General features: G+C 48.9%; 1 protein-coding gene across 5 annotated transcripts in view; it reads left to right on the forward strand.

Annotated features, from left to right (window-relative positions):
• The window catches only part of HHAT (hedgehog acyltransferase), a 357,633-nt gene that overhangs the window by 33,138 nt on the left and 311,085 nt on the right, over positions 1–13,410 (forward strand). For 4 of the 5 annotated variants that reach the window (XR_016039577.1, XM_055419017.2, XM_055419020.2 and 1 more), the window contains exon 3: positions 1,568–1,635. The exons of the other annotated variant lie outside the window; for it this stretch is intronic. Coding sequence is in view for 3 of the 4 variants with exons in the window: in XM_055419017.2 (XP_055274992.2) it covers positions 1,568–1,635 (68 nt within the window). In the remaining variant the exon portion in view is untranslated. The remainder of the gene's footprint in view (positions 1–1,567; positions 1,636–13,410) is intronic. 5 annotated transcript variants of the gene reach the window in all.

Raw genomic sequence — 13,410 nt, forward strand, 5'->3', positions numbered from 1 at the left:
GGAAAGTGAAACCAAAAGAGAAGAGGCAAGAAAGCAGAGGGGTTTCCCCCTTCTTATTGGTAGAGTTCAGAGGGACCTGCTGCTGTGTTGGGTTGTCGCAGCTTGCTGGTGGTTCTGGTTGTTTTCTTGGGACTTGAGTCTGTGTACACCACCACACACGTATGCGTACCCAGCGTGGCACGTGTGCAGCTGTAACAGGACGGACCAGGGCAGCCACACACTGCCAGGCCACCTCCTGCACCTCGTGGAACCCAGTGTGAGCGCGCCCTGGAGCTGGGGCCTGTGGGTCCCTGGGCGCAGTGCTCCATGCGCCTCCCTTTTCTGTCTTCCCTGGAGGCAGCGTTGCCTGCGGTTGGAAGCTGGAGCTGCTGTCCGCTTCCAGCGTGTGTGTACATCTGCCCTTTGGCCCTACTCCGAAAGCAGCATCATTTCAGGATTACGAACTCAGGTTTCCTTTGATCTTTTCTAGGTTCTCCTTCGTGGTCTTCTGTGTTTTTTGTCTGTTTGTTGGTCTGATAAGAACTGGATTTTTTTTTTTTCTTGTCCATGCAGTCTGTGCCCGTTTGGTCGACCTCAGCCATCTCTGGAGGCTTCATCACTGCCTTTATACCGAGGACTTTTCTAAGTCTTTCCCTCCAGCTGAGGCACTCTCTTGAGCTCCATCCATGCCCATCCAGATGCCTGTTAGACATCACGTGTGTGTGTGTGGGGGGGGGTAGTTGCTCAGTCGTGTCTGATTCTGTGACCCATGATTGTAGCCCACCAGGCTCCTCTGTCTCTGGGATTCTTTAGTGAAGAGTACAGGAGTGGGTTGCCATTCCCTTCTCCGGGGGGCAGACCCTTGACCATCTGAGCCACCAGGGAAGCCCACATAGACACCCATAGAGATCACACCGCCACCCCACATTCAGCCCCCACAGCGCTCCTTACCTCCCGTGTCGTGGCATTCATCATCGTCATTGTAATTCCTTACTCCTTGTTTGCCTCTCTTACCCGTATACAGTAAGTCCCAGGAGGGCAAAAGCCATGCCAGTCATGTTCTGCTTCCTTCCTACTGTTTCACACTGTGCCTGGTTATTGTTCATTTTTTAAACGTTATTTGAATGAAAGTTTTTAAATATTTTTTGTTTTAAACCAATTGTATTGTTCACTTATAAGCATATGTATGACCATTATATAATTCCATCAGCGATCTTGTTAGCATTATGCGATAGGCTGTGAGCATCATCATTTTGTGTCACGGTCTGTTCAAAAACTTGTTTTCACCATCTGTGCAAGTGGGCATTTGCCTTATCCCTCCTGTGGTCCCCTGCACTGGAAACTTTCACTCTTGATCCCTCTGCTTTTGTGACCCTTATGGCAAGTTAAAGGGACATTGTCATCAGCCCCATGTTTTTCCAGGAACCGAGGTCACAGAAATGAAGGAGTGCGACATGTCTCCGTGCCTGTAGCTCAGTCCAGAGGCAGTTTTCCAGGCTGTATGCCAGTTGCTTTTAGTGCCTTTCCTATTAAACCAACCCAGTTTTACTTAGATTTGTTGACTAACAGACCCTGTTTTTCTTGTCAGAATATGAAGAGGAATTGGACCAAGAATTTGACCTGGAGACTGGCACTTTATTCGGAGGATTAAAGAAGGTACAAAGTGGATCAATGATAAAACCTTTTCAGTTTTCAGACCTGATCTCGATATTTTGCATCACTTTTGTATTTGGCGTTGGCCCAGGCATGGTACTTAGCAGCGACTGGAAATTAAATACCTTGCTTGCTGAAAAACGTATGGGCACACCGCGTGGGGTACGGGCATTCCGCACGCTCTGTTTTCATGTTGTCTCATGGTCTCCTCCCAGAATACTGGACACGTGGGTCAGTAACCTTAGCGGTTTGTGCAAATTTCCCTGTTGTAAAGATCAGAACGTTCCTTTCTGATCTAGCCATACAGTGAGTCCCCTACATGTGACCCTTCCAGCTGCAAACTTTCAAAGATGCCAGCTTGTGTTGGCAAGTTAGTGCACTTGTCTGTAAGAATCCTGTAAGATTAAAAAAAGTTTTCTCTATTTGTTTGTGTTTGTTCTTTTATATATTATTTGTGTGAAAAGTATTATAAACCTATTACAGTGCAGTACTGTATAGCCAGTTGTGTTAGCTGGGTACCTAGGCTAGCTTTGTCGAACTTGCAAATAAATTGTATTCACACGCACTCTCTCGGAATGGAACTTGTTCGCATGTAGGGGCCTGGACACTCCCGGTGCCAACTGTGGGCAACTATAGACCTGCTTCCTTTCCGCCTCTAGTGGCCCTGGCCGTCCTGCTGGGCATCGCCCGCCCTTCTGCCCCCTGGTTTCATGGCAGCAGTGGGCTGGCTCACTTGCCCTCCTCTGCAGCTCATTGTGCCTGGTTAGACAGCAGGCAGGGTGGCTGCCTTTGCTTTCCTAGAGGTGACAGGTGGTGCTTCTGCTGGTGGCGAGGCAAACAAGAGTCAACATCATCAGCCTTCTGGTTCTAGCTGGTCTGGCGTCTCCGTGCTTGTGGGCAGCATGTGGTTACCTTCTTCCACCCAGTGGGGGTTTCATTATCTGCGAAACAGCTCAAAAGATACGGCTCAGACTCTACCTATAGACTTTGTGAAGAACCGGGAGGTCCTTGACTTTTTCTAGTGGGTAAACTTTTATTGTTTTGCCTTGTTTGACTTTCCGTTGTTTTTTTGCGTTTTTCTCATGCCTGTGGTTAGACTTATTCTCTGGCTAAAGCTTTCCTGCAGACAAGAGGCAGGCGGAGGATGAGGGGTGCGGGGAGGGGTCTGTCCTGTGAAGGCCCCACAGGGTCCTGCTCAGGTTACAGTGGGGGCTGGTCCTTGTGAGTGTCTTGAATCTACTCGTTAGAAATATGCTGCTGTTGGGTTTCTTGAAACAGAAAAAAATGGTGACTTTTTTTTTTCTTTCTTAAATTTTAGAGTCATCATTCAGAGATTTCAGATAATAACGAATTGTTTGCCGGGGGCAAAAATAAGTAAACTCATTTTAGACTGAGACTTTTCCTATGAGAAGCTGAAGCAGGATCAGGCCCCACGGATTTCACTGCTGAGGCTCAGCCCCCCTGGGCGTTGGACAGAGGGCCCTTGTCTGCACTGACTTCCCAGCTCCCACCACTCCCGCCACTCCGTCACATTCAGCTGCTTGACTTCCTGCCCAGGCTTTAGAGTCCTGGGACGTGACCTCTTCTGTACATTCTTTGTGGCAGGCCCCTGTGATGGGCACGGTCAGTGGGTGTCAGCATTCAGGCCAGCTCTGCCTTTGTGGAAAAGCGCACAAGGCACAGAGAAAAGCTCTGAGTCCAGCTCAGCCGCTCACTCGTGTCTGACTCTGCGACCCTATGGACGGCAGCGCCCCAGGCCTCCCTGTCCATCGCCAGCTCCCGGAGCTTGCTCAAATTCATGTCCCTCACGTTGGTGATGCCATCCAACCGTCTCATCCTCTGTCGTCCCCTGCTCCTGCCTTCAATCTTTCCCAGCATCAGGGTCTTTTCCAGTGAGTCAGTTCTTTGCACCAGGTGGTCGAAGTATTGGAGTTTCAGCTTTTCAGTGAACCTGAAAAGTTCCAAGGTTCCAAAGTTCTATTCTGAAAGCTCTCTGTCCCTCTGTCCGGCTGGCCATCCGTCTGTCCATTCATCTGATGCTGTTGAGTCCCTCTTAGCCTCATCTTTCTGTGTCTCATTACCCTGCATAGGGGGTGGGTAGTTTGGGGTCCTAGAATGTAGAGGGAAAGTGATGAGTCAGGGTGGGTCGCCAACAGATGAAGGAAATTGATTCTGTGTGCTTAGTGAAGACCATGAAATAGACCCAGGGGCCATATGTAGCTACCGGAGGTCCACTGTGTCTGCTAAAAGTCTCATTTCAGCTAAAATAAAAGCCCGATTGGCTCTGAGTATTTCCTTTGGAGGTTATGGGAGGGGACAAGCAAATGCCATTATGATCCAAATTCTAATAAAAAGACACTATTAGGTGTGAGTAGAAATGGTGAACCTCGGAAGGTTGTTTTCATGTCCTTTAAACATTGCCAGACCTCAGCACTGCTGGCATCCACTGTTGTAGGCAGCGGGCAGGGCGGGGAATGGGGAGCTGTCCTGTAACTTGAAGGGTATTGAACCGTATCCCTGGATTCCGGATGCCCGGAGTCCCTGCTGCTCCAAGTCATGACGGTCACTAGTGGCTCCGGGCATTGCCGCATGTCCCCTAAGGACAAAGCTGCCTCTCTTTGGGAGCAGCCGGCGTGGTGACAGTGAAGGGCTCTGTCACGCTGACTCGGCCGTTTCTTCCCTTTGCTCCTCCCGTTTCTTCCTCTGGCTGGGGCCTCACCTCTTCCCTCTCAGGTCCTTACTCTTGCTTCACGTCTGAGCTCCGGGGTCTCCTGTCGAGCAATCTTTGCCTGGACCTCTAAGCTGGGCTTCCTGCTCATAGTTCCCGGCACTTCTCTGCCTCACTGTGTCACCTTCCACAAATGCAGCTTTTAATGAACGTGTTTCTGTGCACAAGCCCATGCGGACTGCTGGGGGCACAGCAGTGAGCCAGCCAGCCAGGGCTCCGGCCCCAGGGTCTCCTACTGGGGACAGACCGACCGTAGTAAAGAAAGAAACGCGACAGCCACAGATTCAGCTAAATGACGTGGAGGAAATGAGCAGGGTGATGCGAACTAACGCCTTGGATCGCATCTTGTGCGCTATTATGATAAGTAGATTTGTACAACTTTGTCTTGTATTATCCATCCTCTGCCAGACTGTAAGTCCCACAGGGCAGGGCTGGGATTTAATCGGTCCTGTATCAGTACCTGGAACCGAGTCGGTGAGTATGTTACTGAATTTAACTGAGGAAGGAGTGAGGAACATCGTGCCAGACAGCACCGTTGGAATACAATGCGTCAGTCCCAAGGGCCCCTAGACGGACGCGTAGGGAAGCGCCAAGTGGGGCAGTGCTGACGGTCAGAGCAGGGAGGCGCCACTGTGGGCACAGGGGGCCCCGCCCTGCTTCTGGGAGAGCTGAGCGTCTCAGAACGGGTGGGATTGGCAAGGTCCCCAGTGGCGAAGACGATCTTCCAGAGGCGCTCACCGTGGTTGGAGAGGGGATGTGTGTATTAGGGTGATGGCGACTCAAGGAGAAGCTTAGGGATAGTGAAGTGGGGCTGGGCTTGACCACAGTCCCCCCAGTTGTTGCTGATGGTGGAGTTTGGAGGATTGATTGTAGCCCAAACCAGGAATACCACTGGGTCTTATCATTCCATCAGAGTAAAGCTGCTTGCTTTCGCCAAGAGGCCAGGGGTGGTAGGTGCAGCTCCCAAGGACTGTTGAGATTCCATATGCTGTGGTGTGTGCCTCCTGTTTTGTGATGTCTCCTCCCAGGCTTGGCAGTGCCTCCCCGCACGGGCTCCAGTGGCTTCCTGGAGCAGTCATGTGCAGGAGCCTGTGTGTGGTCAGGGAGGAGTCGAGCTCGATGCCTTTCCAGTTCTGGCCATCTGTCTTGGTGTTTGCTGGTTCCTTTCTCTCTCTGCGCCCCCCCCTCCTCCGCCCCTGCATCCTTGCTCGATGTGCTCAGAATATAAAGAAGATGTTTTAGTGTCTGTGTCTCTTGCTCGATGTCTCCAGATAGTAGGCTCTGAATCAACTGATCATTCGTGAATGAAGCTCTATGTTGGGCTGTGTTGTCATGAATTTTTTTCCCTTTATATTTATTTCTGATTCAAGATAGTTGGAATAATGGAAAGAGCTCAGGTTTGGGGTTGGATGGACTTGAGTTTAAACTGCAGTTTGCTCCATTTTGGAAAATCATTTACCCTATTTGAGCCTTAGTTTTCTTTTTTGGAATATGGGCATGAGAGGTCTCATTGTAGAGAAAGAGATAATGGATATAAAACACCCAGCATGGGGACTTCCCTGGTGGGCTCTAAGACTCTGCTGTCAATGCAGGGGGCCCAGGTTCAATCCCTGGTTGGGGAACTAGATTCCACATGCCACATGCCACAGTGAAGATCAAATATCCTGAGTGCTGCAACTAAGAGCCAGCACAGCCAAATAAATAAAAATATACATTAAAAAACCCACCCAGCACATATCTGCTTGGTACAGAGTGGACCCCCAGTCCATGCTGTGGTCATCATTTTGTTCTTCCATGGTTGATGACATCCTTGCTTTAGAGCTAGGATTTGTTGATTCCCCCCTCTCTGGCAGTGTTCTGCAGAGGAACATTTCAATCTAGAAGGAGGTGGTTGCTACTGAAAGGAGCTCTCCAAAGCCTGATATATTATGAAGAATTCTGCATGTAATCAATTATAGTTCTTGCATGTAATCAATTACTCATTTCTTTCCCGAGGACACCTCTTCCTGTGACAGTTCTGAAACTGGGGTCCTCTTGTAAATAAGTTCTTTCAGAAGTAGAATCAGAGAGGTATTTTCAGTGCCTGCCAGAAGGTTAGAAATAAAAGACAAGTCAGAGAAGGAAGCTTGACCACTAATGTCTTTGAATGTTAAGAGAGAAAAGGTTGTTTCTAAAGTAAAGATACAGTTTTTAGCTACTCAAGTTTTATCCATCAAAATTTTAATATTCAGTTACTTATAAATTACTTTATATTTTGATACCAAAAAAACCCCCACAAACCCAGAAAGCTCTGTGTTGAACCATTTAACAACTGCTCCTCGAGTGGCTACTGTGTAAGAGGCTTCCAGGCCGGGCACTGGGAAGCTATGGCTCTCCAGGCCCTTTCTGTGTCCTCACGGGGCCTTAAATTCAGGGGCAGTGATGCTGAGGCAGTGAGGTGAGTGATGTCACCACCCGCCGGGCATGGAGAAACAAGCTGCCTGTCACTGAGACGCCCAGGGATCAGAGGTGAGGTATTGGGGAAGGATGGGAAAGAAGGGAATAGCAGGCATGCGGACTGGATTTCAGAGAGTCACTCAGCCTGGCTGGGAGGCTGCGTGTGAGAGGAAGAGATGATACAAGTTAGAGGCTGGAGCATAAGGGCCATCGGGCCCGTACATGGAGTCTGGACTGTATTCAGAAGGCAGAGGGTGGTTACTGAAGGGGGTGAGGCCGTTGGCGTTTCTTCTGAGGCCTCTCTCAGGAGCCCCGTGCTTTCCTGCCTTGCCTATCTCTCCTGATCTACCCCACTCAAGGTCTGCGCATCCCTGGAGTTAATGTTCTGGAATGTAGATCTCAGGCGTGTGTGCTCAGTCGCTTCAGTCGTGTCTGACTCTTTGTGACCCTGTGGACTGTAGCCCGCTAGGCTCCTCTGTCCATGGGGTTCTTCAGGCAGGAATACTGGAGTGGGTGGCCATGCCCTCCTCCAGGGGGATCTTCCTGACCCAGGGATCGAACCTGCCGCTCTTAAAGCTCCTGTATTGGCAGGCGGGGTCTTTACCACTAGCCCCAATGTTGCTCAGAACCCACGCACAGCTCCCTGTTTCTTACCATGTCAAACCCTTGCTCCGAGGGACATTTAGCCCCTTTCCATTTGCCCACTAGCCCGGCCCTGTTCCAGCAGCCCCAGCTCCTGTGTGGTCCCTCTGCGCTTCCAAGTAACAGGACCGTCTGACATTCCCCAGGGACATCTTGACGTTCCTCCCTGTGATCCTCACGCAGACTGGTGGGCGCCTCCCTCCTGCTCGAGGAGCAGCCCGCGTGGAACCTCTCCTGATGCCGCTCCCTGGCTCGTCCCCCTGCTGGCGTGGGTTTCCCCCTCCCACGAGCTCCATTCCTAGGACTGCTTCCCGAGCTGGTGTTAAATATTTATTTATGTGGCTGCAGCGGGTCTTCGTCGCGGGGCATGTGGATCTGTAGTTGCCGCAGGTGAACCCTTGCGGGATCCAGCTCCCCGGTGAGGGACTGAATGCAGGCCGCCTGCACTGGGAGCGCAGAACCTTAGCCGCTGGACCAGCAGGGAAGTCCCAGGAGTTACCTCTTTTAGACATAAGAGGATCTTTCATCTCTGCCTGACACAGAGTAGGCATTCAGGAGTGGCTGTTGGAAGGTGGACATGCCTGGCTGGTCGGGGACTTGGTGTGAAGGAACACTGGTCCCTTGGCAATGTTTGCCGAGTTCCACGTGTCTAACGTCTGGCGGGTTTAGGCAATGTAGGCCTTCCCTCATTTTTCCTTAAGCTGTAGCTTCTCAAAGACAATTCTGGTGTGCTGGTTATATCTCTGCCTCCCTCCATCTGATGGGGACAGATTAATAAGTGGTTTGGCTGTGTGTGTGAATTTTCAGCCTATCCTTGTTACCAGAAAATTGGATTTTACTCAGCTTTGACCTTTCACAGAGGGGCTGCTCAACAGAGGCAGAGTCCTGTGTCCTGTGCCAGCCTAGGAAGAGAGAGAGGGGGCAGGGGGGTCTCCAAATGGTGGGTGCAAGAAGCCCACGGACTAGTGATGGGAGGAAGGGCCCCGAGCACACGCTGGGCTTGATTCCCTCTTGTCAACACAAAGAACTCCTGCCCTTAACTGTCTCTCATCTAGTCTCACCCCCACCAAGGCTGGATGTCCTTGATATGTCAGGGATTTGCAGCCAGGTGGGGGAAAAAGTGAGGCGGTAGTGATTTCCTGGGGAGAACAGGAAAGGGAGGCTTTGCCTTGTGTAAAAACAGGGTCTGCAGTGCAGACGGATAAACATCAGACTTGCTTATTAAAGCTCAACCGCTAAGTCCCCTGCTCAGCCCTCCTCTCTTTTTTTATATCGTCTAGCTCATGGAAAATATGATTTATTTCATTCAAAGGTTCTCGAAGGAGCCAGGAGAAGATAAGGTGAAGTTAGAACCAAGGGTTTAGCCCTGCAGAACTAAAAGATCAGATATATGTGTGTGTGTGTGTGTGTGTGTGTGTGTGTGTGTGTGTGTGTGTGTGTGTAAGAGAGAGAGAGAGAGGTTCTCCATGAACTTAGTAACATCTGGAGGTGGTGATATAGATTTGGAGTGGTGAGAAATTTCTCAACCACAAACCAGTCAGTTTACGAGTAATTCGTTGCTAACCAGCTGGTTTGCAGTAGGTTCTGTGGGCTGAGGGAAGTGAGAAGCATGGTTTCTCTCCTCAGGAAGCTTATACTCCATCCAAGAACGCCAGGCTGCCATGTTGTTTTCTAAGATGATGTTCTGGTTATTCAACCAAGGGCAGCAGCATCAGTCAAGCTATAGAGATAGCAGGGGTACACAGCTAGGACTACTGGCCCTATTTGTGTGTCCTGCCTGAAGATTAGCACTTGCATTACGTTTACCAGAGTGTTGTTTCCGTTTGTATGAGGGTCTCGGGTTGGTATGTTCTTGGGTGTCTGACCCTTTGCAACCCTGTGGACCGTAGCCCGCTATGCTCCTCTGTCCATGGGATTCTTCAGGCAAGGATACTAGAGTGGGTTGCCATGCCTTCCTCCAGGGGATCTTCCCGACCTAGGCATTGAACCTGTGTCTCTTAAGTCTCCCTGAATTGGCAGGTAGGTTCTTTACCACTGGCGCCACCTGGGAAGTATACTAGTTGGTATAGCCAAAAGTTTCTGGGAGAATTTCTAACCTTGGAATGACCATGGAGGGTTTCCTGGAGGAGGTGGATCTGACCTGAACCTTGAACAGAAGGATTGTGTGTGTCTCAACCTGAGTCTGTCACATTCTTTGGTTTGACTCTTTGTAGCTCCTGGTAATTGGAGGTGGGTGAATTAAAACCTCTTCGCTCCTACAGTCTCGCTGTCAAGTGATACATCGGAAGGAAAGAGTCCAGATCTGAACTCTGCCACGTGTGCAAACACTTATTTGTTTAGTGGCAGGTACAGAACCTGCCACTGAACCTGTTCTTTGTCTTGAGGTTCTCCAACAAGTACCTTGTAGGAAGGATTCGTCTGAGCTTTGGCAGCTCTACTCTGTGGGCTGGAGCAGACACCCTGCTAGTCTGATGGAGGGACAGAACTTTGAAGTGAAGGGGCAGAGAAGCACAGGAGTGTTAGGAGGAGGGTGAGCTAGTAAACTCTCACGTGGAGCTTTAGATACCATTATTGAAATCGTTTGAATTGTGGACATGTCTGGAACTGAATTTCTGACTGGGACCATTCAGATGCTAGCTCAGTCCTTATGGAATGTGGATTCTGCATTTGGGCACTGTTAGCTTTGAGAACTGGGTGGTGTTTTTCAAATCCTAAAAGATGATGCCAAATGCCTCCTGAGAAATCTGTATACTGATCAAGAAGCAACAGTTAGAACCTGACATGGCCTGGTTCCAAATCGAGAAAGGAGCGTCAAGGTTGCATATTGTCACCCTGCTTATTTAACTTATATGTAAAGTGCATCATGAGGAACGCTGGGCTGGATGAAGCACAAGCTGGAATCAAGATTGCCGGGAGGAACATCAATAACCTCAGATATGCAGATGACACCACCCTTTGGCAGAAAGCAAAGAGGAACTAAAGAACCTCTTGATGAAAGTGAAAGAGGAGAGTGAAAAAGCTGGTTTAAAATTCAGTATTCAAAAAACTAAAATCATGGCATCTAGTCCCATCACTTCATGGCAAATAGATGGGGAAACAATGGAAATAGTGACAGAATTTATTTTCTTGGGTTCTAAAATCACTGCAGATGGTGACTGCAGCCATGTAATTAAAAGATACTTGTTCATTGGAAGAAAAGCTACGAGCAACCTAGATAGCATATTAAAAAGCAGAGACATTACTTTGCAACAAAGGTCCGTCTAGTCAAGGCTATGGTTTTTCCAGTGGTCATATATGGATGTGAGGGTTGGACTGTAAAGAAAGCTGAGCGCTGAAAAACTGACGCTTTTGAACTGTGGTGTTGTAGAAGATTCTTGAGAGTGCCTTGGACTGCAAGGAGATCCAACCAGTCCATCCTAAATTAAATCAGTCCTGAATATTCATTGGAAGGATTGATGCTAAAGCTGAAGCTCCAATACTTTGGCTACTAGATGTGAAGAACTGATTCATTGGAAAAGACCCTGATGCTGGGAACGATTGAAGGCAGGAGGAGAAGGGGATGACAGGGGATGAGATGGTTGGATGGCATCACTGATTCGATGGACATGAGTTTGAGTAAACTCTGGGAGATGGTGATGGACAGGGAAGCCTGGCGTGCTGCAGTCCATGGGGTCGCAAAGAATCAGATACAACTGAGCGACTGAACTGACTGATCTTTAAAAACAGTCTCTTGGGGTGGATGAGGTTGTTTACACAACACATCCTTTGTAAGTGCTCCAACAGATGGGATTCTGAGGGTAGGAGGAGCAGAGTTCAGCGTGGCTTGGAGCTGAAATTTGGGGAGAGATATGGGGCAGTGGGGAGAAGCGGAAACACTTCCTTCTCCCAGTACATCCCCTAAAAGTGGTGCCTGTCACCATTCTTAAGAAGGTTACTTCCTTTTAAAATCATGACATGACAGATGATAAGTCTGTTAAAAAAGAAATTAGAAGCAGCCTCAGGATGGCAGTGAGATCATGGGCCCGTGGGAGATGTGAAGGGGGGCATATCTATGTGTGGAACTGACTGAAGCTTACTTTGAGGATCGCAGTGGCTGCTGAAACATTCAAGATAAGTGAGGGTTATTCCATCATAATTTTGCTCCTGGGTTACATGAAGGCAGTTCTCCAGCTAAATTCAGTCACACGTGTAGACATTTGTTAGGCAAGCAGTGGAAACCGGTTCATACCTGTCCATCTCATGGGCCCAATGAGGTCGTTTTAGGGGCTCCTTTTCCTCTGGGAGCCACTACCACACATGGAGTGTTACTTCCACGGATATTTTTACCGAGTCTAAGCTCAACAGAGGATGAGATAGTTGGATAGCATCACCGACTCAATGGGCATGAGTTTGAGTAAAGTCCAGGAGTTGGTGATGGACAGGGAGGCCTGGCGTGCTGCCGTCCATGGGTTCGCAAAGAGTTGGACACAACTGAGTGACTGAACTGAACTAAAGCTGCTTTGCTTGCAACACGACAGGCCAATATATCAGATGAGGTGTTGAGGCAAGGAATACAAGTTTATTTGGAAAGCTGGCAGACTGAGAAGAGGGCAGCCTAAGGTCTCCAAGTAACCATCTTATCAGGCGCTGGATGATTTCTTTTGTAGAACTCGGAGGGGGAGGAGGTGAGGAAGTAAAGTACAAAGGCCATTAATCCTGTAAATCTCTTGGAATGGCCATCCTGGGGAGGAGATGTGTTTCTTATTTCTTGCAGCCATTCATAGGTGTAGAGGGTCAGGGTATTTCCCTGAATAAAGGAAAGGCACTTTGGTTTACCATTCAGGCAGAGGGGCAAGGTCCCCAGAGGCGCAGGCACACCATTTTGTACAGACAGGATGCTTTCAGTAAACAAAAGGAACAGGAAGCAGAGGTTAAAGTAAACACATGGAGTCAGATCTTATTCTTCCCTGTGACACCGTGGCATGATGGACAGGGAAACAATGTTTGATGTCAGGTGCCCTGAAATTCTCCAACTTGTAGATTCATACAGGGCCTTTGAAGGGGTCCTCAGGGTCATCACTGAGAATGTATATATATATATATTTTTTTTTTGAGTTTTTTAAAAATTAATTTTATTTTTAATTGAAAGATAATTGCTTTATAGAATTATGTTTGTTTCTGCCAAACATCAACATGAATCAGCCATAGGTATACATATATCCCTTCCCTCTTGAAACCCCAGTTGGGGGGAGTGTGTGATTTCCTCCCTTATGTCTTGCTACAGCTAAGATTTGAAATGTCGGACCAGTGTTACAGCTTGCTTACAACTCTGTTTTATTCCAAAAAACATAGTACCCTTGAGGTGTGAGGGCAGGCCACCCTCAAAAAAGGAGAGGCTCAGTCTTGGCTCTTCTTTTTATGTTTTGTCTCCTCCCCCGGAGCCTGCCCTGTGTGAACTGGGCTGGCCAGGAGAGCTGTTTGTTTCATCTGAGGTTCTCTCCATCCGAATCTTCTCAGGCTGTTTTTTCTTTGTCTTTTGGCCACAGCCATTTTAAACTCCTTTTTCCTAGCCCGCCCCAACCCTACCCATTTTTAATTGAAAGATAATCACTGTATAGAATTATGTTGGTTTCTGCCAAACATCAGCATGATGTCAGCCACAGGTATACATATGTCCCCTTCCTCTTAAAACCCCCTGGGTAGGAGTTCCCTGAGTCGTAACAGTCAATACCCGTTGGCTGTCCAGAAGCTAAAGCTGAAACTGCAATACTTTGGCCACCTCATGCGACGAGTTGACTCACTGGAAAAGACTCTGATGCTGGGAAAGGTTGGGGGCGGGAGGAGAAGGGGACGACAGAGAATGAGATGGCTGGATGGCATCACCGACTCGATGGAGGTGAGTCTGAGTGAACTCCGGGAGTTGGTGATGGACAGGGAGGCTTGGCGTGCTGTGATTCATGGGGTCGCAAAGAGTCGGACACGACTGAGCGACT

The sequence above is a fragment of the Moschus berezovskii genome, chromosome 17, assembly GCF_049115385.1.
Source record: "Moschus berezovskii isolate FMDL1 chromosome 17, NW_MosBer_1.0, whole genome shotgun sequence".
Taxonomy (NCBI): domain Eukaryota; kingdom Metazoa; phylum Chordata; class Mammalia; order Artiodactyla; family Moschidae; genus Moschus; species Moschus berezovskii.